The sequence below is a fragment of the Acomys russatus genome, chromosome 13 (genome assembly GCF_903995435.1).
Source record: "Acomys russatus chromosome 13, mAcoRus1.1, whole genome shotgun sequence".
NCBI classification, from domain to species: Eukaryota; Metazoa; Chordata; class Mammalia; order Rodentia; family Muridae; genus Acomys; species Acomys russatus.
The window spans coordinates 45566992-45592596 of NC_067149.1; the positions used below are offsets into that span (position 1 = coordinate 45566992).

Sequence of the window (25605 nt, forward strand, 5' to 3'; positions counted from 1 at the left end):
TGTTAACTGATGATGGAGGGCACAGCCTATTGTGGGTGGTGCCATTCTTGGGCTGGTGGTGTTAAGTTTGATAAGAAAGCAGACTGAGCAAGCTATGATGAGCAAGCCAGTAAGCAGCATCCCTCCATGGCATCTTCTGTCTGCATCAGCTTCTGTCTGTCTCCAGGTTACGATCCTGTTTGATTTCCTGCCCTGACTTCCTTCAGTGATGGACTACGGCTGTGGAATTGTAAGCCAAATAAACCCTTTTTCCCCAACTTCCTTTTGGTCACGATGTTTCATCATAGCAATAGTGATGCTGGTTAAGACAAGGAGAAAAAAACAAATATGAAAAATATTTAAATATATCTAAATGTTTACAGCCTTGATTCTCCAATCAGAAGACACAGACTGTCTAGTTAGACTAAAAACATACTGAACCCTTGGTTGCCTACAAGAAACACATCCCATTAGCAAAGACAAACATGGCCTATGGTGAAATGATGGGAAAAGGAAGGCTAAGCAATGGAGCTGTAAAAGAAGAGGGTGTAACCACACCACTACAAATTTTAAACCAAATTTAGACAAAATGGTTTTTTAAAATCTCACTTTATACTAATTAAAGGAACAATCCATTGTGTGGTATACCAATTGTAAGCATATACACTGCAGAACACCCAGCTTCATAAAATGAATACTACTGGAGGTAAAGGCCCAGACTGACCTCAGCACAGTGTTGTATGACTTCAACATGCTACTTTCCCCAGTAGACAGATCATCCAGACAAAAATAAATAAACAAAAAGACAAAAGTTAATTGACATTATAGATCAAATGGAATTAGCAGTCATCTACAGAATCTTCTATCAAAAGACTATGGAATATACTCTCTTCTCATAAGCCCATGGAATATTATCTAAAATAGACCTTATTCAAACATTTCTAAGTAAAATTTAACAGGTATAAGAAAACTTAAATAATTTCTTATAGTTGATCACAATGGCTAAAGCAAGAAATTAACAGCAAACGAGAGAAAGCCCATAAACTCATAAAGATATTACAACACAATATTAGACAACAAATGAATCATCAAAGAAATTAAAAGAAAAAATTAAACTCCTAGAACTGAATAATAAAAATACAACATGCAAAAACCTGTGAGACAGAATAAAAATTGTTTCGAGATAAAAGTTTATAATAATAAATGTCTTCATTCAAAAATGAGCAAAATCCACCCTGAAGCCACAGTCCCGGCCTTTCTTATGAGTCCCGTTAGTCCGTCACTATGAGCTGTACTACCCCAACTCAGGCCCCGCAAAATCCACACTCTGAAGCTTTTCGGGGGGACCCTTTCAGTTTCCTACCACATGCTACCTTCCCACACTGACTGAGCCCCAGAAAAGAACCACACTTGTTAGCTTTGGGGGTGAGTCCTCTTAGTCCCCCACTCTGAACCTTGTATTAGCAGCCATCAACGAAGCTCTTTGGTAAGTCTCATATACCTACCCCCTGCCCTCCCAGACACCAAACCTTGTCCCTGGACCTTCCCAAGCAATCACACCTACTGCCACTGAGACCACAGTGACACACTGAATTAGAATTACCCCAGTCTCTATGATATGAAATAAACACTGAGTATCTAAAGAACTGAACTATATGCTGCTATACCTAATCTTTAAATCAACCCAAGTTGGGGTGGTAGCAAAACCAGGACCAAACTCCCCTTCAATATAGATGGATAAGAAACTCATATCAAGTCGGGTGTGGTGGCGCACGCCTTTAATCCCAGCACTCAGGAGGCAGAGGCAGGTGGATCTTTGTGAGTTCAAGGCCATCCTGGTCTACAAGTGAGTCCAGGACAGCCAAGGCTACACAGAGAAACCCTGTCTCAAAAAACCAAAAAAGCAAGCAAGCAAGAAAGAAAGGAACTCATATCAGACACACAACCAATTGGCTAACTCTACATACCCAGATGCCATTACAAAAACACAAATAAATGAAAGATCAAATCAATATTCCCCCCTCATCTCCTAAGACCCCCCCCCCAGTCTTATAAAAAATGTTCTTTATGAAAGTTCTACCAAAATGAATCTCAGGAAACAGAATTTGAAAGAGCGATGATGGATTAGGGCTACACACACCTTTAATCCATCACTGTGGGGGCCGACAGAGTTCCTCAGGTCAGCCAGGGCTACATAGTGAGTCCCTGTCCCAAAATAAAATCAAATAAAAGAACAACCACAAACATGATCTGGTAACTTGAAGAGCTTAAAGAAGACACAAATGCCTGAATGAACTCAAAGAGTGTGGGAACGAACTCCTGACTGAAGTTGAGGAAAACACAGAGGGCTGAATTAAACAGTGAAGACAACTAGGATTTTAGAAGTGATTTCAATAAAGAGAAACATTGATGAAAGCTCAAGGTGAAATAAAGATGGAAATGAAAAGCCCAAAAATCCAGTAGAAATTCGGTGGAAAACCTTCCAGGCAGAGTGGATCGAATGAAGGCAGAATATCAGGACTTGGGGACAAAGTAGAGAAACCGGCCTGTTCAACCAAAGAAAATGGTGGTTTGAAAAAATAGATGGAAGGAAATTTAGGAACACCATGAAATGACAAATGTATGAATTAAGTCATAGAAAAAGAAGACTCCAAGGCCAGGTGTGGTGGTGCATGCCTTTAATCCCAGCACTTGGGAGGCAGAAGCAGGAGAATTGCTGTGAGTTCGAGGCCAGCCTGGTCTACAAAGCGAATGCAGGACAGCCAGGCTAACATAGAGAGACTCTGTTTTGAAAAAACAAAACAAAACAAAAAATAGACTCCCAAGTGAATGGACCCGATCTCAATAGAATTGAAGAAAATCTCACTGAGAACTGACACACCCATTCAGCCACAGAACACCAGATAGAGAGGATCGGAAAATAATGTACATGGGCTAATAAATAAATTAAACAATTAGTTTCCACGTCCCACATCCTCCCCATGGGACAAAATCTTCCGAGGACTTCAGTCATTTGTTTTAAGTTCCTGATACAGCTATCTCCTATGGCTCTCTCCGAGAAACTTCTGTCACAGGCCTCTGACTTATTTGGCACTATGACCTCTGATTACTCCCTGGGGGACATCAGCCACTTTGGTTATGCAAGGCCCACTGCCCAGTGTTATGGCTTGTACTTCTTCTCTGGGAGAGGTGGATTGGATGGGACACACTCACACCTCACACCAGGTGGCTCCATGCTCACCACCAGAGCCTGTGCCAAAGCTGGCCCCGGAAAGTCAGTAAACTGAAGTTACCCCCAGCCCCCCCAACCCCCACCTGTAGGCCGTAGCATGGATGATGGCCAGACTGAAGGCAGCTGGTAGTGACTCATGTACATGTGTTTGGACCTTGTGTTGTGTCTGAATTTCTTGCTACAAAGGCATTCTCTGTCTCTCTGTGCTCAGAGGCTTGTGTCCTTTGGATGGGCTCAGCACTGGTAAGGTAGAGGACAACTAGGGGGGGGGCTTCCATATCCTTCAGGGCCCCAGTAACATGGGGGCCCCCTCTGCTTTCTCCCAAAGCATCTGTATGATTTTTCCATTCTTTCTGGGCTTCCCTTGATGCAAGTATTTCATGCACTGGGTCGGGGGAGGTGGTTAGCCACCCTAGTAGCTCACTATTGCCTCCAGCAGCAGAAGCTTGTAGCTATCCAAGATGCAGCACCTCCTCTCCCATGGCTTCCACCATGCCCTGTGCCCCTCATGACCTCTCACTCTTCTTCCCCAACCTCTGCTCAACATCCACTCTCTAGGGGTGTTCTCTGCCACCTCGTTCTTTCCCACCATCCCTTGAGGCCCACTTGCTCTTATGCATGCTGCTATCCACATGCTCGCACGCGTGCGCGCGCATGCGCGCGCGCACACACACACACACACACACACACATACATACATTTAAATACATAGCCATACTTAAGTGCACACAGATATTCACATATACCCACACCTATGAATTGATACTCACACCCACAAACTCACATGCATTTGCAAAGCTCACATGCATACACACATACACACATGCTTGCACATACAGTCACTGGCATCATGAGGGAGGACACAAGGCATCTGTTGGTCCACCAAAGGCCCACTCTCCCATGAACTAAAAGACCCTCCCACCTGACTCCCATCAATTCTTTTTCTTCTCTGCTTCCCTCTCTGGCATATAATTGCTTAAATGTCTCCTTCCTGGAAAAAAAAAAAAAAAAAAACAGGTCAAGAAGAGGAGGAGGATCAGGATGAGAAGGAAGGTCAAGAGAAGGAAATGAAGTTTCTCTAAGTCCCAAGGTCCTCCCTGGTCCTTCTGTTGCAGCAGCAAGCCTCTATGCAGAGCCTGAGACTGTCACATCCCCTCACCCCGGTCCCCTGGCAAGCCTGCCCAGTGCTGAGTCATTGACCAGAAGACCCTTGGGGCTTGGTGTGTACCACTTTTTCCAAATTCACTTGCTCTTGGGATTGTTGTTTTGCACACACGTGAGCTGCACATGTGTGTTCACATGAACATGGGTACATATGTGGGGGTGTGGCATGTTGTATGCACTTGTGGAGGTCTGAAATTGTCATCTGGTGTCCCTCTCAGTCGCTTTCCATTTTATTTACTGAGGCATGGTCCCGAGCTGAATGCAGAGCTCATCGATTTTGGCTAGTCTAGCTAGCCGGCTTGCTCTGAGGATCTTCTATTTCTGCCTCTTGAGTGCCTGAATTACAGGCTGCTGCCACCCTTACCACCCTCAGTCCCCATGGTGACTGTGTCCCTGACCTAACTCCCCAGCTAGTCTCTGGTTCTCCTGTCAGCCCCTCTTTGTTGCATCCCTGGCCTTTCTTGCCCTGAGCATTCCCAGCGGACTCACGACATTTGCTGACTAGCTCACTGGGACATGTTGGTCCTGGTGCCTGCAGCCTGGGGCCATGTGTGCTTCAGCCCTATCCAGATCCAGGCTCTGCCATTCACCCAAATCTCAGACACAGCTGGCCAGCTCCCCGGGATAAAAGGGCTCCACCTACCCACTCCCTAAACTGCCTGCAGGTCCAGCTTACATAACACAAGTGTTCTCAGATGAGCCCTACATCCCTCAGCCTCCAAGCATCTTCCTCCCTCCCCCCACCCCTGCTGCCAAGAACCTTCCTGAAGCACAATCTTCCCCAAAGCACCCAGATCCTGCTGTGCTGCTCCACACCATCAAGTGTGTGAGCCTGCATGTTGCCATCTGAGCACTACCTGTGCTCTTGGCTTCCCTTCTTGTCGTATACCTTCCTATGATCTCACTATCACCCCCCCCCCCAATAATCAAGACAGAGACCTTTTGGTTTGTTTACACAAGACTTAGGCACAATAACTGGGTAGGTAGGATTTCAACTAACTTTCTAAGCTAGTCTGGCACTCTCCCAGCTGCATTCCCTATGTCACTTGTCAATAAGTCATCCTGTCTGGGATAGACCTGCTCCATCAGGCCACATCCTCTTTCTCCATCTTCTTCTTCTCTCCCTCTCCCTCGCTTCCTAGCCCTGAGGTTTCTACCTGAGCCACAACCCCACCCCCACCCCCAAGCCCAGACCTGAAGCTCTGGCTACCTCTATTCTGCCCAGCTACAGGCTCCAGCCTTTCTTTGTTAGTCAATCAGGGAGCAAGCTTTACACAACATGACCTGTTGTATGTGAGAATATGCACTCATCTGGACAGCAACCAGATCTTGGAGGGAGGGTAGTATTTAGCACTTGAATACACAGCAGCACCAGACCAACCCTCAACAACACCCCATCTTCCACACAGGGAGCCAACTACCCATGAAGTCCATGGGACTTTCAGTACTAAAATGAGGGTCATCTCAATAGAGGGACAAGTCGTACCCCTGTGTCCCTGGTCTGTGTATAGTGTTGCCTTCCCAGCATACATAGTCCATTTTGCTCTCAGAGATGACCCACCCATTCCAAGTGTCACTTAAAGAGCCTGTTGAGCCTTCCCCAAATTGTCTATGTACTTTCTATACATTAAAGTCCCTACCTGCTCAGTGCTACAGGGAGCTTGGCTCCTACTGTAGGAGGGACTATGGGGCTGATGGTCGTGTCTCCGACCCAGCTGATAGATCCAGCTGAGCTTGCTGGCCTGTCTGCCAGGACCTTCCATCAGGAACTGGTACCTCTCTAGGTCTCTTTTGTTCTATAGACCTGCTGAGCAGAGGGAGGTGAGGTGGGCACAACCAATATGGTCAGAGTCTTGCCCAGGCAACCCAAGCAAGGGGTGGGTGGCATCCTTGGCCCCCAAGCCATAGCCCTGTTATCCTCTCACCTGCACTTTCTCTACCTGCCTTTCCCAGGAACACCCGTCCAGGAAGGCCACAATGGGCTGGCCCATACCAGACCTGGTGGTCAGCGCTTATGGGATGAACAAAAAGGAAGAATGAACTCACACACAGATTTCTTATTCCAGAGATGTCAAAGACCCTTTTCTGCTTCATTTTCTCGCTGACCGGGCAGCGCTGACCGCCATTACAGCTGTACTAGTTGGAGTTCCCCAGAGGAACAGAGCCACTAGGAGATGTGGGCGTGTGTTTTTATTTGGGGGATTTCTCACATGGCAACAGAGGCAGGAGAGTCCCACCCTGGCAGTCTGCAGGCTGGAGACCTGTGTCAGCAGGCAATGAGGGTTCAGCACCAGGACAGCTGACATCATAAATCTCAGCCTCTAGGCAGAAGAGCCATGCTAGAGCCCAAAGAGGATAGGGGAAAATTCCCTTCCCACTGTCCTTCTTTACAGAGGCCCTCAACCAACAGATTGTGGGGCCCTTGCCAAAAACCCTCACAGACGCATTCAAAATGCTGGTGAGGCCAGTGTCACACGGTCCAGTGCTGATGGCACAGTTGAGCACCTTGGTATTACACTTCATGCTTTGACCTGCGTTGACCATGTTAGCTGCCGACACTGGACACCTCCGTATCAGCTCCAGTAAAGACCAAGAGGACTTTACCCCTGGACCTGGCCAGCGGGCATGGCACCACGTATTCCTGGCTCACAGGGCCAAGTGGACGGGCAGAGGAAGGTAAGACTGACAACTATCGAGAGAGAAAGTGGGATTTTTAACCCAGGGTCAGTAGCTTCAAAGCTCCCAGCCCCTGGCCACAGACTCTCCAGGGACGCTGATGCTCAGCACACGGTACAGCACCATTGCCTTCCCACGTGAGCAAGAAGAGTACCAGGCTGGGTGTGCTCAGTCCTGAGACAGACAACGCATCCCTGGGGACCGTGTCCTCGTCTGCTGGAATCCTGCAGCGAAGGGTTTGTGTGTATTTAGACCCTTCTTTATCCGGGTGAATTGTGGCAGTTCACAGCATAACACAACTAGTCAACGGTGGTTAGCACAACTTATTTGCACACACACACACACAACACAGTCCACCCAGATTACTAAACAGAAGGGAGGGTCTTAGGGGAGTGGTCATCTGCATCCACCTCACTTCACGTTTGGAGCCTGGGTTTTATGGAAAGGCTGAGGAAGATAGTAGCAGCAGGCCTCAATGATTTCTTAAGGACACGTCTCTCAATGATTTAATCTCTTCCTGAGACACTGCCCACGAATTGATGACCTTTGCTTTTCCTCTCTCTTGTCTGATGAGCAATGGCTCTTCTGACAAGCCAGTAAATTTTTCCAATCGCATCTACTAAGAATTTTTTTTAAGACAATGAAGTGAAAGTGCTTTATTGCGAGGCACTCTGTACCCACCCCCTCACTTACTCAGCTACCGGGGTGGGGTGGGGTGGGGTGGGGGAGGAGTGGGGGCGGGGGATGGAAGGACAGGCTGGGCAGAGTGGGAGGGACACTGTTAAATTAAACAAATGCAGGTACATGGTGACTCATGCACATATGAGGTTAGAGTCAAGGAGAGAAAGCTGGTCACCTTCCTAAGGCATGCCAGGCCCTGCAGTGACAGGGCTAGATGCAGGGCACCTCTAGTCTCTCCCTACCCAAGACATTCCTAATTGGCCATTTAGGGAATTCTAGAAGGCTTTGCAGAAATCTGGGTGAGATCCACCCATGTGCCAAACAGCCACAAGCATCTATGGACCAGGCACACAGCGAAGCCACAGATGCAGCTGGAAGGAAAGGTCAGTGGAGGTGACAGGACAGGTACAACATCAGAGGGAAATAAAGCAACAGGGGACAACAGAGGGTGAAGGACACAGTGGGTGAGATGTTTTAGGGAACCAAGGGGGTCTTTAGCCCACTGCCTTCGTGGATTCTGCAGCTGCGTGACGCCCCCTGCTGGACGTCATCCTGTTCCTCCCATCCTTAGCTTAGATGGTCATTTGCTTCAACCAGGAGGCACCAGGAGACTGCTGACCTTGGCAATGCATGATGCTGGTGCCCCAAGCTCTTCTAGAAGAAAGCAGTGTGAGTGAGGAATGAGCACTGGGCAGCATCCAGGTACTGAGCACAAATGCCTGACACTTGCCCCCAAGGCCACTCCCATCCAGGCCTGACAGCATCAAGGGCGACCTCCCAATCTGAGTGCAGGTGCCAAGATGGTAAGTGTGCGCTTCTTGACATGACTCCCCGGGTACCTGTTCATGAGAAACAGGGTTGCCCCTCCTCCTTCAGAATTACCATGACCCACAGCCTCTGCAGAGATACCGTCACTGTTTACTCAGTAAGCTAAAATCTATTTTATTTTATTTATTTGTGTCTTATTTATGTTGGTGTGTGTGTGTGTGTGTGTGTGTGTGTATGTATGTGTATGTGCACCCGTGCACATGGGCACTCACATGGTAGTACACATATGAAAGTCACAGAACAACTTGTAGCAGTTAGTTATTTCCAATCCTATGTGAATGCCAAGAGTCAGATTATCAAGGGGCATTGCTCACAGAGACATCTTAACAGCCATGTTTATTCATTGTTTATGACCAACCCAGAGATGATGTCCCACAATTATCATTCATGATGTGCAAAAATTGAACAAAAGGTTCCTTCAGTGAAAAACCAAGAGATAAAAGAAAAAAGAAAGAAAGAAAGAAAGACCAAGAGAAAGTAGAGGCTATACCAAAGAAATATCCAAATGGAACAAATCTGGTGTCAGTCTGAAAAAACAAACAAACTTGAGTTTCCAGGAGGCCAAAACAAAAACAGAAACTCATGACCAGAAGCTATCATGATGTGTTACCTAGCCCTACCAGGGTGTATTATCTTTGTTGGACCTTAGGAAGACCCTGAAGACACATTTTGTTTTTAAGATTTATTTATTTGTTTGTTTGTTTATTTATTTATTAGAATGTATACAATGCTATGCCTACATGTACACCTGCAGGCCAGAAGAGGGTATTAGATCACATTATAGATGGTTATGAGCCACCATGTAGTTGGTGGGAATTGAACTCTGGAACTCCAGAAAAGCAGTAAAGCACTCTTAACTGCTAAGCCATCTCTCCAGCCCCTGAAGACACATTCTTTAAGTGACTTAAGTTTCATCCTAACCTCATCAAAACACTACTGTCATGTCCTGGTCCTTTGACACATTTTATCACCTAGTACCTAACTCAAGCTTGAGTTTTGTCAGAAATGTATAAACATCACAGTCACAGCTGCTGGTTCCCCAGCCCAGTATTAGCTTTCATCCCATGGTGGGCACAGACAGGAGGAAGGAGTGTGGCAAGAAATTACAACAGTGAGCAGCTCCGCTTCCATGGGTTTTCCAGAGTCTTCTGCCAAGTTGTCCACCATGTGAGCAGCAGCCGGTCAGTGTGGTCAGAGTCCAGGACCATGGGATGGGACTCTGGCAAAGCCAGTGGGCATAAGCCTCAAGAAGCCCTGCAGGGACCCGGGGACATCAAAGGGCATCCCCCTGCCCTTGCTATGCTCATAGAAACCCATGGGAAAACACCCAGTTGGTACAGGGAGTAAAGAGGAACACTGTGACCAGATGGCATAGTGACCACATCACCCACAAGGATGTAGATAGAGAAGTGCCTTCTATCTCCAAGGTCGCTCTGTATGCACCCTATGGTACCACCAGTGCCTTTCTGCTCCTCCCTCCCATGCCCTGCCTGAAGGAGATGCTCCTGCCCCTTTATGGCCCAACTTCCATTACTCTTGCTGGGGAAACATAGACTCACACCCTGGCAGCTGTCTGCGCTGCCCCTGGGCCCCTGTTGTATCATATCTGTCTGTCCTTCTGCCTGTCACTGCAAATGAAGCTATCATCGCTAAAGTCAGTCAGGAGCCGGACTGGGTCAGAAAACTGGAGAAGCAGGTGCCCCCCCCCCCCCGTTCGTCCCCCAGAATGCTCCTGCCTCCTCCACCACCTCCTACCTGCTTTGAATGCCTGTTGATGCCCTGGACAATCCTGGGGAGAAATCCTGGGAATTAACAGAGCCCTTGGAGTCTGATTACAGCTCATTACCCTAATGGAAAGTATTCCTGGACCCTTCCCAAGTTTCTTCTCTTACAGTGTTCCATTAAGGACCTAACCTTAATAGAAAATGACCACTTTCTGGAGAATTCTCCAAAGTACTGATTCTCGTTGTTCAGTGGTTTTTTGTTTTTTTTTGTTTTTTTTTGTTTTGTTTTGTTTTGTTTTCTAAACTGGTGAAACACAACCACTCCGAATAAAACTGGAGCCAAAGAGAAGAAGAAGGCAGACAAGCATGGCTGGTGCAGGCGGTCAGGACTCTTCCCATCCTGTATCCAGCTGGTCCCTGGAGGTGCTGGGCCCTTCCTGCCTAGAGAAAAGCTGTGAGCATGGAGAAGCGTGCACGCCCTGGGAGCCGGCCAGGCTGCCAGCAAGGCAGCTGAAGTCTTGAGAAAACTTCCTGATTACATTAACAAGGTCACACCACCGGGACCTAATCAAATCCCCCTGGAGAGGGTGGCTTCTGGAAAAGCTGCGGCTCACACATGGCAGAACAGGGGCCACCAGGCCCAAATGCAGCAGGAGGGAGGATCAGTCCTGGGGAGAGTGGTCTTACTGCCTCACCCAGGCTGAAGGGGTGCACAAGCCAGGAGGCAGTGCTGGTCTGGTGGCTCAAGGCTTCTTCCTCCCAGAGGCTACACGAGGACTCTTGGTAAGCCAGGTCCCCAGTGACAACGTCATAAGCCCTCCTACACAGATCAGGGGGTGCCTTGAGAAGCCACGGGGCTGTATAAGACACAATCTGAGATCTGAGTCTGCCTGCAGCAGCTCCTGCCCGGCCATATTCACCCTGTTTAGGAAGAGCACCTTCTACCACAGAGGTTCTCAACCTGTGGATGGAGACCTCCATAGCAGCTGTGTGTCAGATTTCCTGCATATTGGATATTTACATTACAATTTATAACAGTTATGAGGTAGAAATGAATGGTTGGGGGTCACCACACAAGAGGAACTGTATTAAAGGGTCACAACGTTCGGAAGGTTGGGAACCACTGGTCTAGCTACCCCTCTTAGCCTCTGTCCAACAGAAGAAAAGCCGTGAGAACTGTGAGGCACCCACTCAGCTTCTCTTTGGCTCAGTGTCTTTAGCGATGAGACACTAGGGATGCACTGAGGGTCAAAATCAAGGGCAAGTGCATCATACTCTGCCTAGTGCAAAAAAGCTTCACCAGACAGCAGGAGACCTCTGAACTTTCTTATTAGCACAGAAGGAAACCTCCAATCTACTCTCCCTTTGCAGTATTGCTTGAGACACCACGCTTACCAAGCCAGTCCACAAAAGACCAAGGGTAAGCTCTGTTCCTAGGCACCGACTGTAAAACAAACAAACAAACAAACCAAAACATATTGGTGACAATACAAATGCAAGGATGAACGCAGACAGGGCAGATTGGTTGACCCTCTACTGTTAGTGACACCAGCTTCCTGTGGGGCCCCTGTGGTTGTGTGCCTGACTGAGGGTTACTGCAGGGACTGAGGGAGGAAGGGGGGGAGGGAGGGAGGGAGGGAGAGAGGGAGGGAGGGAAGAGGATTTGAAGAGTTGGGAGGAAACTGCTGAGGTTGGCAGAGAACATACATTTGTTGCCAAGGTGAGAAGCCACTGCCAGGATACACCCTAAGGGTGGTGTTTGGGGTGTAAGGCTGGGGAGCCTGTCTATTATAGTAAGGAGAGAGGGTTGTTTGTCCGGGGCTGGATGTGACACAAAGTTTCATCCTGTACCTCGGGGAAGGAGAGGGAACCACAGCTAAGAAGGAGAACGTGGACTAGTGATAGCACTGCACTGAAGACACAAAGTCACTCCTCTGTGCTAGGCCTTAAAATAAACTCCAGGTGGATTAAAGTTTTAAGCGAGATAAATACATGCATAAATAAATAATGGAAATTGTAGCTCAGGGGTACAGAACTTGCTTGGCAGATGTCAGGCCCTGGATTCAACCCTTAGCACATTTTTAAGGTAGTTAGTTACCTTGGGCCAATGACAGGAAACAGGGGAAGAGAAGTGACCTTCAAGGCAAGAAGGAGGTGCCAGTCCGAAGGATTCCAGGGTCCCCAGGAGGCAGGAAAACCCAGTGGAGCCCACGCAGCATGAACTAGCAGAGCTAGAGGGGTCCCTCCCCAGGCCCAGATGAGGGAGAGTCTTATCGGCACACAACTTAGAGAATTCCATAGCTATGATAAAACATCACGACCAAAAACAACGCGGGGAAGAAAGGGTTTACTTCGCTTACACTTCCGGTGGAGGACCTCCAGCAAGCCCATGCTGGGAACCTGGAAGCAGGAGCTACAGTGGAAGCCACGGAGGCGGAGGACCGCTGCTTACTGGCTTGCTCCTCGCGGCTTTCTCACGCTGTCCCTATGGAAGCTGGGCCAACCCACATCAACGGTTAATCTGGAAAACACATTACAGTCTTGTCTACAGGCAGATCTTCCGGGAGGGTTTTCTCAATTGAGAGTCCCTCTTTCCAAACGACTTAGGCTTATGTCAAGTTAACATAGCTAACCAGAACACTCACACTCAGATACACACGCGTGCAGAGAGATACAAACACACGCGTAGAGGCTCACTATACCCATTCATACTCATTTACGTTGATTCTAAAAACTGGTTTATATGAGAGAATATATGTAATAGATTCAAAGACGTGTCCAAAGTTGCATAGCTACTGACTGGCAAAATTAAACTCTTTTGTACTTTTAGCTCAACACTGGATATTTTAAATGATACATTTTTTTTTCTTTCTTTCTTAAACAACAAACAAACATGCAAAGTTCCAGATAAAATGAGCGAACTCACGTTCTGCGGTCAGCCCTGGGAGAAATAAACCCTAAATAATCCTAAGTGTTCTGTCTAGCGATTATTCCTGTGGTCAGTGCTCACTGTATGCCTGGGTCAGCAGCCCTGGCTGGCCGCAACCATCAGCCTTCAGTGTGAGGGGACATCTGATGCTGAAGCCGCTCCCCCCGCCCCCACCCCCGCCGCCGCTACTGACCCACCCCCCTCCCGCCCCCACCCCCGCCGCAGGCTTGCCCTCCTCTTGCAGCGCTTGCCTATGGCGCCACCTTGTGGCCGCTGCTGTAGCTCCCAAAAAAGAGGCTCTGATGAGAGGCTTGCAGCTTCTCTGACCACAGCAGCACTGATAGTCTCACAGAGTAGTGCGAGGAAGAGGGACTCGGTGTCCATCCCTTAATCCCCTAGGATCTAACCAGGGGAAAGAAAGCCCTCTGAGTGCACTAACCATGTGAGCACGTGTGTTCTTACAGCTGTACAGCTGGATGCGCGTCTGGATGCATTCAGGTCTCACCTGAATGCATCCAGATGCGCTCACTTGCAGGTGCTCACATGCAGCTGGACACACACTCCACACCTTCCCTCCCAGTCACACCCAGTGAAGATACAGTGGCTCACACAGGGAGTCGACACTGCTTCCGGTCACAAAGACAGACTTCAGAGCCAAGGCGGCTCCCTGGTTCTGCTTATTATATAGGTAGGAAAATAGAGGCGCCTCAGTGCATTCCTGGCATCCTTGCCCTGCATGAGAAGGGCCCCAGGTAGGTGCCTTGGCTAGCTCAAGGGCCAAAAGGGAACCCGAGGGAACAGCCACCAGCTTCACTCCCAGTAGCCTGGTCATTGCGGCAGAGGCACAGAAGTTACCCTCTATAGATCAGCCTTCCAACCCTATGATGTTTCAACTAGCAGATGTAAATAAAGTTAGAAGAAAAGGAATGGGCACCCCAGGGGGACAAACAGACTCAGCAGCCAGAGCCAGGGCACAGAAGTCCCAGGTAGAAGTGACTCTAAGGCAGTGGCAGGTCACTGAGGGGACAGAGACAAGGCAGAGGGAGGGAGGGAGGGGCAGCTGTCACAATGCTCCTGGAGGATGGTAAAGCGCTTAGATTTGGCTCTGGGGAGAAAGTTAGCTCACTTCCTACCTTCCTGCGGGTACCACAAGAAGTGTCACTGTGCTGACTAGTTTTATGTTAACTGCCCAAGCTCTCTGAGATGAGAGACCCACACAGAGCTGGTGGCATCTCCCTTGGGTTACCCTTCCAGGCCTAGAGCTGGCCAGGTACTTGCCGGGCCCTCGGCATGCAGGGCAGTAGATAGATTCTGTAGGGAGTTTGTTTCTCAGAGCGGTCTGCAGGTGTGCTGGTTGATCTTATGTCACCTTGATACACAAACTAGAGATAGAGGAAAGGAGGGACCATTGAGGAAATGTCACCATAAGAGCTGGCTCTAATGCATTGTCTTAGTGATTGATTAGGGAGGGCCCAGCCCCTTGTGCTGGGGCCATCCCCGGGCTGGTGGTCCTGGGTTCTATGCTGGTGGTCCTGGGTTCTATAAGAAAGCAAGCTGAGCAAGCCATGAGAAACAAGCCAGTAAGCAGCATCCCCCATGGCCTCTGCATCAGCTCCTGCCTCCAGGTTCCTGCCCTGACTTCCTTCAATAATGAACAGCAATGTGGAAGTCTAAGCCCAAATAAACCCTCTCCTCCCTAACTTGCCTTTTGGTCATGGTGTTTCATCACAGCAACAGACACCCTAACTAAGACAGTAAACAAGTCTGTCGTAAGGACGGATGCGGTGCCACCCCTGGGCAGGTGATCCTGAGGATTTAAGAGCAGGCTGAGCAAGTCGTCATGTAAGCATCACTCCTCCACGCCCCCCTGCCCCCAGGGGCAGTTCCCGCCCCCAGGTCCCTGCCGTGAGTTCCTGCCTGACCTCCCTGGATGGTGGACTACAAGCCATAAGATGAAAACAAAACAAGCAAAACAAAACAAAAAACTCGAAACTCCCTTTCCTCCCCAAGTTGTTTTTTTGCTCATGATGTTTTATCACAGAGACCCTAACTAAGACTATCACTGTCTTAGAGTAAAAAAGTGAGGGGTTGGCTGAGGCATTAAACTGCAAGGTTGGAAACACTGAAGAAGGTAAATATGATCAGACAAGGACAGGACAGTAGGGAGAGAAAGTCAGTTTGGGTCTTGGCAGACACTGGCTGGCATGGACGAAGCCCCGCCCCTTCCCCATCACATCAAAGCATGCTGCCTTTTCAAATATTCTTATAAAGTATTTAATCAGAACAGATTAAAATGTTAGCAAGAACAGCCTCTAAGAAAGCTTCCATCCAAGCTGAGCAGCGGTGGCGCACGCCTTTAATCCTAACATTCAGGAGGCAGAAGCAGGCAGATCTTTGTGATTTCGAGGCCAGCCTGGTCTACAGAGTGAGTCCAGGACAGCTAGGATTACATAGAGAAACCCTGTCTCGAAAAACCAAACCAAACAACAACAAAAGCTTCCATCCATTCTAGTAGTCACTCCAGAGCCCCGTGGACAGGAGCTAGCGATGAGCTGGGCCAGGGAAACTGAAGCTGTGACTCGGTAGCTGTGTTTGTCGATGGTGTTAGAAGTTCAGGGTCGTAAAGAAATTGTCCACTATTCCAACTGAAGAGTCTGGACAAGGCAAACTTTAGTCTTGGCCAAGAGGTGTGATCAGGAGAGCCAGCACAGAACCAGGAAGTGCACTTGGTTTTTATTCTATGAAAGGTAGTGACTCTTTTCCCCATTGGGGTTTGACCTCTGTCTAATGCAGTCAGCCAGTGTGAGAAGAATGGACACACAGCACGAAGGGGGAGGGGGCAGCTATGTAACCGTAGACTGTAGCAATCTTTGTGTGAAAGTCTTACTGTGGGTGCGGAGTGTTAAAGATCTGTATGAAAGTCTTAGAAGATTGGGGGTCCGGGGGAGCAGGGCATGGTGGCACACATCTGTGATCCCAGGACTCAAGGAGGTGGAGGCAGGAGGATCTCTGAGTTCGAGGACAGCCAAGGCTACACAGAGACACCCTGCCTCAGGGGACTGGGGGAGGGGGTGTGGGGGAGATAGGAAATAATGGGTTTAATTCCTTGTCCCTGCCACCATCTTTCCAGCAGTGATGGACTGTGCCCTCCTGCCATACCTAAGTGGAATCCTTCAAGTTGCTTCTTGTCAGATCAATTACAAGGATTAAAACAAGACAAGCCAATGTGGAAACTCCGCAGGTTCCCAGGTGCTGTCTGTTCTAATTTCATGTTTGGATCTAGGAAAACAACCAGCACTCGGCTCCCTCGCTGGGGGCCAAAGCTGAGCTCACAATCACTGACCACTTAGCCTTCGGGGGCCTGACTTGACTGGCAGGCTACAGTGGCATTGTGGATCTTTTGAATTAGTGTTAACTCACAGTCAGTGTGCTGTAGCTCCCCAACAGGTGTTTCTGTTCCTCCACTATACACATTTCCTGGCAACAGGCCATCGGCCCCTCTGGAACTTGCTCTCTATGATCTGAATGTTGGTATACTCTTGGAATTCATATATTGAACCCTAGCCTCATCTCAATAGCATTACTAGTCAGGGCTCTAAGTGAATAATGACGTAATCAAGGCCCTGTGCTCACAAATGAGATTGGAGGGTGCTTTTCTCCCTCAGAATGAAGTAAGTGTGCTGCAATTGATGATGTCATCTATTAAGCCAAGGGCAAGCTTTCTTCAGCCCAAATGTGCTTAGAATTCCCCATCTACAGACCTAAGAGAAAGACATTTCCATTATTTATAAGTTACCAAGTCTCAGTTTACCATACCATAAGAGGGAGAGACTAAGAGATCCCTCATTCAAAGGATTCTCCATGTACAAAGTTGCTCTGACGTAGGAACTTCTAGTTTTATTATTAGGTTGCACTTTCATTTGCTCAATGGAATTTACATATAAAAATTCTGCTTTGATGGAATAACAACTTGGTAGGCTTCTTACCAGTGCTGCAATGGAGGGACAAGATGCCGTGACCAACACCATAAATCTCCCTACGTTGAGACCTAACATTCCAACAACACCAGGTCTCCCGGACAAAGGACCACGCCCAGAAAGGCAGGCACACCTTAAACCCTAATGAACAGATTGAATAATTAATTCCTTATACTAGGGACCTAACTCAGAATGATTGAGTCAGTGGTTATAATTGCATCGAGTAGATATTCCAGCTCCAAAATATAAGGTTGCATAGGAAGATCAGGTCAAAAACAAAACAAAAAACAAAAAAAACCAACCCCCCCCCCGCCAAAATTCTGCAAGACCAACAACCTCCATCTCTTGGTGGTATCACCTGGGTTCCAAGAGGACTGGGTAGGCCCACCTACCCCGATTCTATAACTTTACCACATGAGGCCTCTCTGCCCACTAAGTACATTCAGCTTTCCTTGGCAATTATCCCAAGAGTCTGGCATCTCCAGGATCCTAGGACAGCATTTCTCAATCTGGGTTGTGAACTCTTTGGGGCTCTAATGACCCTTTCACAGGGGTCATCCTAAGACCATCTGTATATCAGATATTTATAACTCACAACAGTAGCAATATTACAGTTATGAAGCAGCAACAAAAATAATTTTAATGGCTGGGAGCCAGCACTAGTGGCTGAGAACTGTCCTAGGATCTCCACTGCACCGCAGGCTTCAGGGTAGAGCTTCATGCACAGCCCAAACGGGAGCTCCGGGCAGGGAATCTGGCCTTGCTTCACACCCTGGCTTTCTGGAGTCTTTGTGGACTCTTTAACCCCCTCATGCATGGGTTTAAAACCAGCCATCACACAGTTGACATCAAGTCCTGCTGCTGACTCAAAGTGTTCCCTAGCTCTCTAGGACCAAAGCTACTGAGGCTTCAGCGCATCCTTTTCAAATGAGTTTTGACAATTACCTTTCTGGCGGTTTGAATGCGATGTCTCCAGCATCTGAATACTTGGTCCTCGGTAGGTAGGCCTGTATGCAGTTTGAGATGTGGGTTCTCTCTCAGCTGCTGCTCCTGGGGCCTGCTGCCTAATAAGCTCCACTTCACCTGCATGGACCCCAAACCAAATAAACCCTTTCTTCTGTTAAGTTGGTCCTGGTGTTTTAAAATACTAGTAAAGTAACTACAAACCCTTAAGATCACAATGTGTCTGTCTGTCTTGAAGATATCTTTCTATTGTAATGCAATGTCTGTGGTTTCTCCTTTGTGGCTCTAATCTCTTCAGCAATTACAACTACTTGGTCCCCACCTGCCCTGCCTTCACCTTCAAATTATAAGCAGCCTACTTCCTGACTTTCTGTTGACTCTCACTGTGTACCTGAGAAAATGCAGTGGTCCCTAACTTGCTACAGTCTGAATGTTAGGCCGGCTGGAAATTTCCTGTACTGAACAACTGAGTTCAGCGTTTTTTAGTTCAGCCTAATGGAAGATTTTAGGGCATAGCAAAACACATGTAGGTTGTTTGCCAAAATGGCCTCAAAGCAATTCCCATTAGAACTGTTCTTCTCTGAAACTAATACTGTCTTTATTTCTACCGGCATGGTGGTCTTGCAAGCTTCCACATCGGGGCACTTCAGGAAGCAGAGAGCCGCAGTGAGCCCAAGGCCCACTCTCTGTGACCCTGGCCTTCAGTGAGACACCACATCATAAAGGGTCCACAACTTGCCAGGCGGTCAAACACACCCACTGCACACCCAACTCATAATTTCTCATGGCACAGCACAAAGCAATGCTGCAGATTATGATGGAGCTTAGTACATGTTAGGGGCCTCAGAACAGGGGCAGTGGCTGGGCCCCCATGTACCTCCTGTTTGGCCTTTGCAGAAGATGTGAATTATTCACAATTTCACAAACATCTACCTGACTCAGCAACCCGAAGACTTAGTTCAATCCCTGGGAACTACATAGTAGAAAGAGAACCTATATCTACAAGTTGTCCTCTGACTTACACACACACACACACACACACACACACACACACACACACACACACACACACACACACACACGTGTACGTACGTGGGCATGGCACAAAGAAAATGTTAAGAAATAAACAAATGAGAACCATAAGACAGCCAAAATGCTGTGCATATAGTTAATGGCACTGAATTAAAAATGATTAAAATAGTATAATTTTGTCAGGCATATCTTTTAAAACTGAAAGCAAACAAGAACAAAAAACAGGCCCTTGTAAGTATGTCACTGTTTCACTGTACTGAACAACTCCCTGCACTACGAGCTAATCCCCACTACCTTCCTTAAGACAGCTGCCAACTTCATGGTTGCAGACAGTGTGTGCACACGCATTTTACTAAGCCAGCTGGGACCTAACCAGTAAACATCCTACAAGGAGAATGTAACTGAGGATTCTTTCACATCAGGGGTTTACATTTACTCTTCTCAGTAATGAGGGGCTATTTTAAGCTTTGTACATGGTAAGTATCACTGAGTTATATCCTCCACCCTATTTTCGCTTTTTACTTTTGAAACTAGGTCTAAATTGCTTAGGCTGGCCTTGAACCTGTGATCCTCCTGCTTCAGCCTCCCAAGTAGCTGGGATTGTGGGGCTGTACTGGATCACCCAGACCACCCAGACCAGTCCTAAATACTCTTTATATACAATCTCCTCATTTGCCTTTTCTTCGGATAGAGCAATGCTTTAAATGTGTGCTTTATGAGTCACTTTTATTTATTGTGGAGTGTTTGTGCACACACTGTCACTCTTAAAACTGTTTCAGCTGTCATGAGACATCCTATATACCATTTAATTGCAACAGGTATTTGGCATAGGGTACTTCGTGTTTTTTAAGTGTAGTTACACATCTTAAAACCTATCAATTATGTTATCTAACACAGAGAAATTAACTTTATAATTTTTATGGTTTTATTACATGCCAATTCCCAACCTATTAGCATATCAGACGCTGACATCCTAACTGCTCTAGAATAGAGGAAGTGTTTGGGTGTATTATCAGCGCCTGTGGTCCATGAGCTCCATAGAGGGATTCTCACAGCCCCATCCATTCTTGGAGACAAAGGGCAAAAATAAAGCACTTACCTATTCAAAGTTTTAGACTTTCATAGTCTCCTCACTAGGCCAACTCCCCAGAGCCTGTAGCAAACCCATCAGGTCCCTCTAGCAGTGGTTCTCAGCCTTCCTAATGTGTTCTTTCTGTTGTGATGACCCCTCGCCATAAAATTATTTTGTTGGTACTTCATAACTGTAATTTTTCTACTGTTTCAAATTGTAATGTGAATATGTGATATGCAGGATTTCTAATATGCAACCCCCAGAGGTTGTGACCCACAGGTTGAGAACCACTGTTCTATGGGAGTTTTCTTTGTCCAATGTTTGAAAAGAAGGTAATAAACAGGAAACTACAATCCAAGCACATTATATATATGTATAAAAAAATCAGAAAAAAGTATCAGTAAATCCATTATTCTTCTATACTATGTATTTTTTTAAGAACAGTAATACTCAGAAGCACACTGCATATACTAAGACTAGATCAATGCAGAGCAGCACAGCCACTGTGCAAAGATGACACAGATATCAAGTATTCCATATTTTTTCACAGATACATTCAAAGTGCAATTAAAGCTGAAGCAAATCAGAGTAAAATCAATGTCCTGTAATACCTGAAAACGGTTGCCAGTAGGGGAAACTGAGCTGAGCTGACACTGCATGATTCTAAGGATTGCACACCAATATGCAATCATACACTGTAGTCACCATATACCCACAGCTGTTATTGAATTAACTTAAATTAAGAACCAATTTAGCTAGTCAAGTCTAACATATGTGGATCACCTAAACCAGGACGACAATCCCCTGGTTTAATTTTCAAAGCATTTACTTCAGGCCAAACATGGTGGCACACGCCTTGAAATCCAAGCTCTCAGGACACAGAAGCAGGGGATCTCTGAGTTCGAGGCCAGCCTGATCTACAGAGTGAGTTCCAGAGGACTACACAGAGAAACCCTGTCTCAAAAACACCAAAACCCAAACCAAAAGCACTTATGTTACCTACTATTATACTAACCCATGAAATATATGAAATAAGACATGAAAAACCCACTAGGAACAGTATAAACAGTAAGTAAACACAGTAAACAGACAAGACAAAAACCAAGCAACCAAACAACAACAAAACCCAAAAAACAAACAAGCAAAACAAGCAAGAAAAGACAGCTACAACAATGCACCCTTCACACAACCAGAAAGCTTGATCTAATATTTTTACTCCTGAGAACCTCATGAAGATGGTAGAGCAAGCAGTTAATAGAAGCAAACTGTAATGTATTCACCCCCAAATAAACCACAGGGCTAAAGTTATGGGAAAATAGTTTAATACTTTTATAGCACAAAATGAAGCGAACAGGGAGAAGTGATGAGTTCATTCACAAAACCTCAGTCACGCTGTGTGCTCGGTCCCTGCCTCACTGGACGGCGCCGTGAACAAGCACGCACGCCCCAGCAGGCTCTCCACAGCTCCTCAAGGCACAGCTGGACCCAGTGCGGCTTCTGTGGGCTCTCATCCTGACTTGTTACAGCATAGACGGCAGCACGCCGCAGCTCTGCAAGACGGCCCCTTCACTCTGGAGAACTTCAGCTGTCCTCGGCTCCCCTCAGACTGGACTTCTGACTTCGTTTTTCCTTCTGACCCTGGATCCGGAAGAGCTTCTTCCTCAGGTCCTTCTGCCGCCTCAGCTTCTCCTCCTCCTCCTTCTGCCTCATCTTCACATGCTCCTTGTTGTGCAGGTGCCTCTGCTCTTTGGCCTTTTTCATCTTATGACTGTGTATTGTACTCAGTGCATCTAGCAGAGCCAGGACCTGACAAGACAGAAACCGTGAGCACAAGCCAGTCTGAGCTGCCTGTCACCTACACAGTCAGGACCTCACCTCACCGGCTCATGGTATCAAATGAGAGTCAATCTCAAGTGGAAATTAACGTAGTGAAAATACATCACAACTTGCATGGGGATGTAGGTTACGCATGCATTTTATTTTACCTTTATGATAAAACCACCTACACTCACCACTGTGCGGAACTAGCTAAGTGGTTTCCCAGACAGGCGTGAGTTACTCCCTACTCAAATACAGGTGAAACATGACTAGCCAAGGATGCTGAACAGCCCCTGGTCCTGTGTAAGTCTGGCCCTTATGCTCTTCCAATGAAGACTCAGAATACAGTAGAAATGACAAGTGTGCTGCTGAAAGTATTATTTTCATAATTAAATACAATGAGAAATAAGTCACTTGTGGATAGTACCTTCCTCTCATGAGGTTCGCGTATGACGGCTGGTCTCTGTTTGTCACGGGGCACTCTGCCTGCCTTTGCTTGGATCTTGGGCTTGTTCTTAAATGGCAGAGCCTTCTGCAAGGCTTTTGGAATGTGCAATGAATTAAAATGTTTCTTTTGTCTCAGGATTGGCTGAAAGGAAAAAATAAAACAGAATTATGACATATTTAAAGTATAACCTATATGTACTTAAAACTATTATATAACATCTTCTCATAGATGGACTTTTCTATGAACTCAGCCCCACTATCATCTACTGACTACCAGAAATCAGGATTTAGTCGCCCATGCAATGTGGACAGTGTCCACGGGCATGCACACCACTAGGCAAAACAAAAGAGCACGCACATTCCATTTACAGGTCTTCTGAAAATTAACTGGGCCTACTTGAACAGAGTGGAGCTATGGATTTCAGCAGAACAGAACATCAGATTCAAAGTCCATCTCAGTAGAGACCCTGGGTCTTGTCTTTGGGATCCAGGATGGAACAAGGACAGTCTCACTCCTCATCTGACTATCAACTTCTCTTCCTCAGCAGCCAAAACTGATTCTGACGGACGGAAGGCAGGGTAAGAGCTAACCAGCACACAGGGCACACTCTACACGCTGAATCCCAGCTTCCAACAGACTCCACACATTACTGATAGACAGCAGTTCTGCAGGAGACAAGCCAACGGACACAACCAAGCATGTGAAGAGCATTTCTGTGGTGTCTCTATTTTCTCACAAAGACATCACCCATGGTGTCTCTCAAAGGCTTGGTTGAAGGTTTAGAGAACTCAGAAACAACTTCTCCAGAAAGGAGCAGAGCTTCACTGAACAGAGTCTGTGGTCCTGCCACGATGCCTTCCCAGCTGAGGAACTCCATCTCTTTCTTAAACGTGAGCAAAGCCCAACCCTTCCTTCCTAAGCTGCTGCTGGTCAGGTATTGGTCACAGCAACGAGTGAACAATGGACCCTGCTGACAACTTCAGACACACTAGGCCTCCGGCAGGGAAACTGAGCGCATGTGCAGCCTGCCACCTATGTTATACCAGTCTCACTTTAGAGCATTCCAGGTACCCAGGAAAGGAAAGAAACCTGGAGTTTAAAAAAAAAAAAAAAAGGAAGTTAAAAAGCAATTAATAAAATGGCAGAAATAAATTTTACCTAATTCACTCAGAGTAGCTAAATGAGTTAAAAACAACAACAAAACAAAACAAAAACCCAGATCCCATTATCTGCTGCCTAACAGAGACACAGTTTGGAGCCAAGGACATCTAGGTTACCAGTGAAGGACAGAAGAATATATCCAATGTCGACAGTAACACAAAACTAACAAAGCTAACACTCTTTATATGCTCTGGATCCATTACCCACAACCTACACAAAGAACAAGGTATTTGAAAAATAGGAAACAATAAAAACCCTCCGGTTTACGCCATATCCCCTCATTACTGGCAGCCTCACACTAACTGGGATACCATTTCTTAGAAGGTCTGAGTATTAAAGCCATAATACATTCTGTGCCAACACCTGATCCCGAACAGCTGTCTACAGCACCATATTATCCTTTATCTGCTTACATTAGAGAGAAGAGGTAAGTCAAAAACCACTACAAGAGGGCTGGAGAGATGATGGGTCACTGGATAAGAGCACTTGCTGTTCTTTCAAAAGACCCAGGTTCAGTTCCCAACACTACAGCCACCTTTAACTCCAGTTCCAGGAAATCCAATGCCCTTTTCTGGCCTCTGCAGGCACCAGTCACACACATGGTGCACAGGCATACATGCAGGCCAAACACCATACACATAAAAATAAGAAAATAAAATTTTAAGGAAAACAACTGTTACAAGACAAAAATACGAATGACAAAAGTGCAGCTGACTGTGACGACATAATTGTAAATAAACATATGCACCCCACACATATGTACTTAAATATATGCATGTGCTACAGATAAAATGATGGCAAAACTTTTAACCAAAGACCTGAAACTCTGAAGCAGCCTCAGGGAGGCAGCAGGCTGCACAGGCAAGTCACTCAGGAAACTAGACCAGCACCTGACAAATGGGGCCTTATGAAATGCAAAGGAAACTGTCAACCTAGAGAAAAGACAGGCTACAGAATGGAAGAAAATCTTTTCTATCTGTACAGGCAGATGACTAATAGAATAAAGAACTCAAAACAAACAAACAAACAAACAAAACAAAACAAAAAACAACAACAAAAAAACCAAAACCTAAACAAGAAAGCCAACAACACCTCCCCCTCAATGTAAACAAGCTGAATACAGACTTCCTAAAAGAAGAAATAACAATGGCTAATAAATTACTTTTAAAACTGTTCAACATCTTTAGCCATCTGGGAAATACAAATTCCATATCACCCCACTCAGAATGCATCATCAAGATGACAAATGACAACAATGATGGAGACCGTGTGTACAAAGAGGAAGATTTACTGATGACGGAGTGTAAACTGTTCAGCCATTATGGAAATCTGTGTGGAATTTTCCCCAAAACTTAAAAAATAGAGGTCTTCCGTCTGTATGACCCAGCTGTACCACTCGTGGACGTACTCAAACAATGACACCAAGGTACAGAGGCACTTATGCTCAAGCTTACCGCAGATCTCTTCACGAGAGCAAGAACAGAAATCCAAGGACAACACCTATGATGGATGTTGATGTGAATTCTCAAAAGTATTACAGAAAATGGAATTCAAAACTAAAAAGAATTTACTACATGTAAGACTTATCCCTAGAATGGAAGGAAAATCAAACAGATGCAAGTCAATTAATGTGACTGGTTGTGTTCCCTGTCACTGTGACTTGGCTCACAATTACTGGGGAGATGGCAAGGTGGCAGGAACTTCAAAGAGCCAGCACCAGTCAAAAGCAGAGAGCAAAGGAACGCAGCACAGCGTTCTGCTGGCTCTTCCATCCTACCCACTCCAGTCTCTGTGCATGGAGGGGAGACTCACAGGGACAGGTCTCCCAACCTCACTCGACACAGTCCAGACAAGCCCTGCAGGCCAACCTGCCCAGGCAGCTCTTCACAGGGACTTTCTTCCCAGGTGGTCCTGAGACTGT

The 25605-nt window shown here is 46.7% G+C and overlaps 1 protein-coding gene across 1 annotated transcript in view; it reads right to left on the reverse strand.

Moving 5' to 3' along the window:
• Positions 1-21759: 21759 nt before the first annotated feature.
• Bms1 (BMS1 ribosome biogenesis factor) overlaps positions 21760-25605 on the reverse strand; it is a 38645-nt gene continuing 34799 nt past the window's right edge. Inside the window, exons 21-22 of the mRNA XM_051155176.1 lie at positions 22503-22664; positions 21760-22063 (exon numbers count right to left, since the gene is read on the reverse strand). Coding sequence (XP_051011133.1) covers positions 21839-22063; positions 22503-22664 — 387 coding nt within the window. The 3' untranslated portion in view covers positions 21760-21838. The remainder of the gene's footprint in view (positions 22064-22502; positions 22665-25605) is intronic.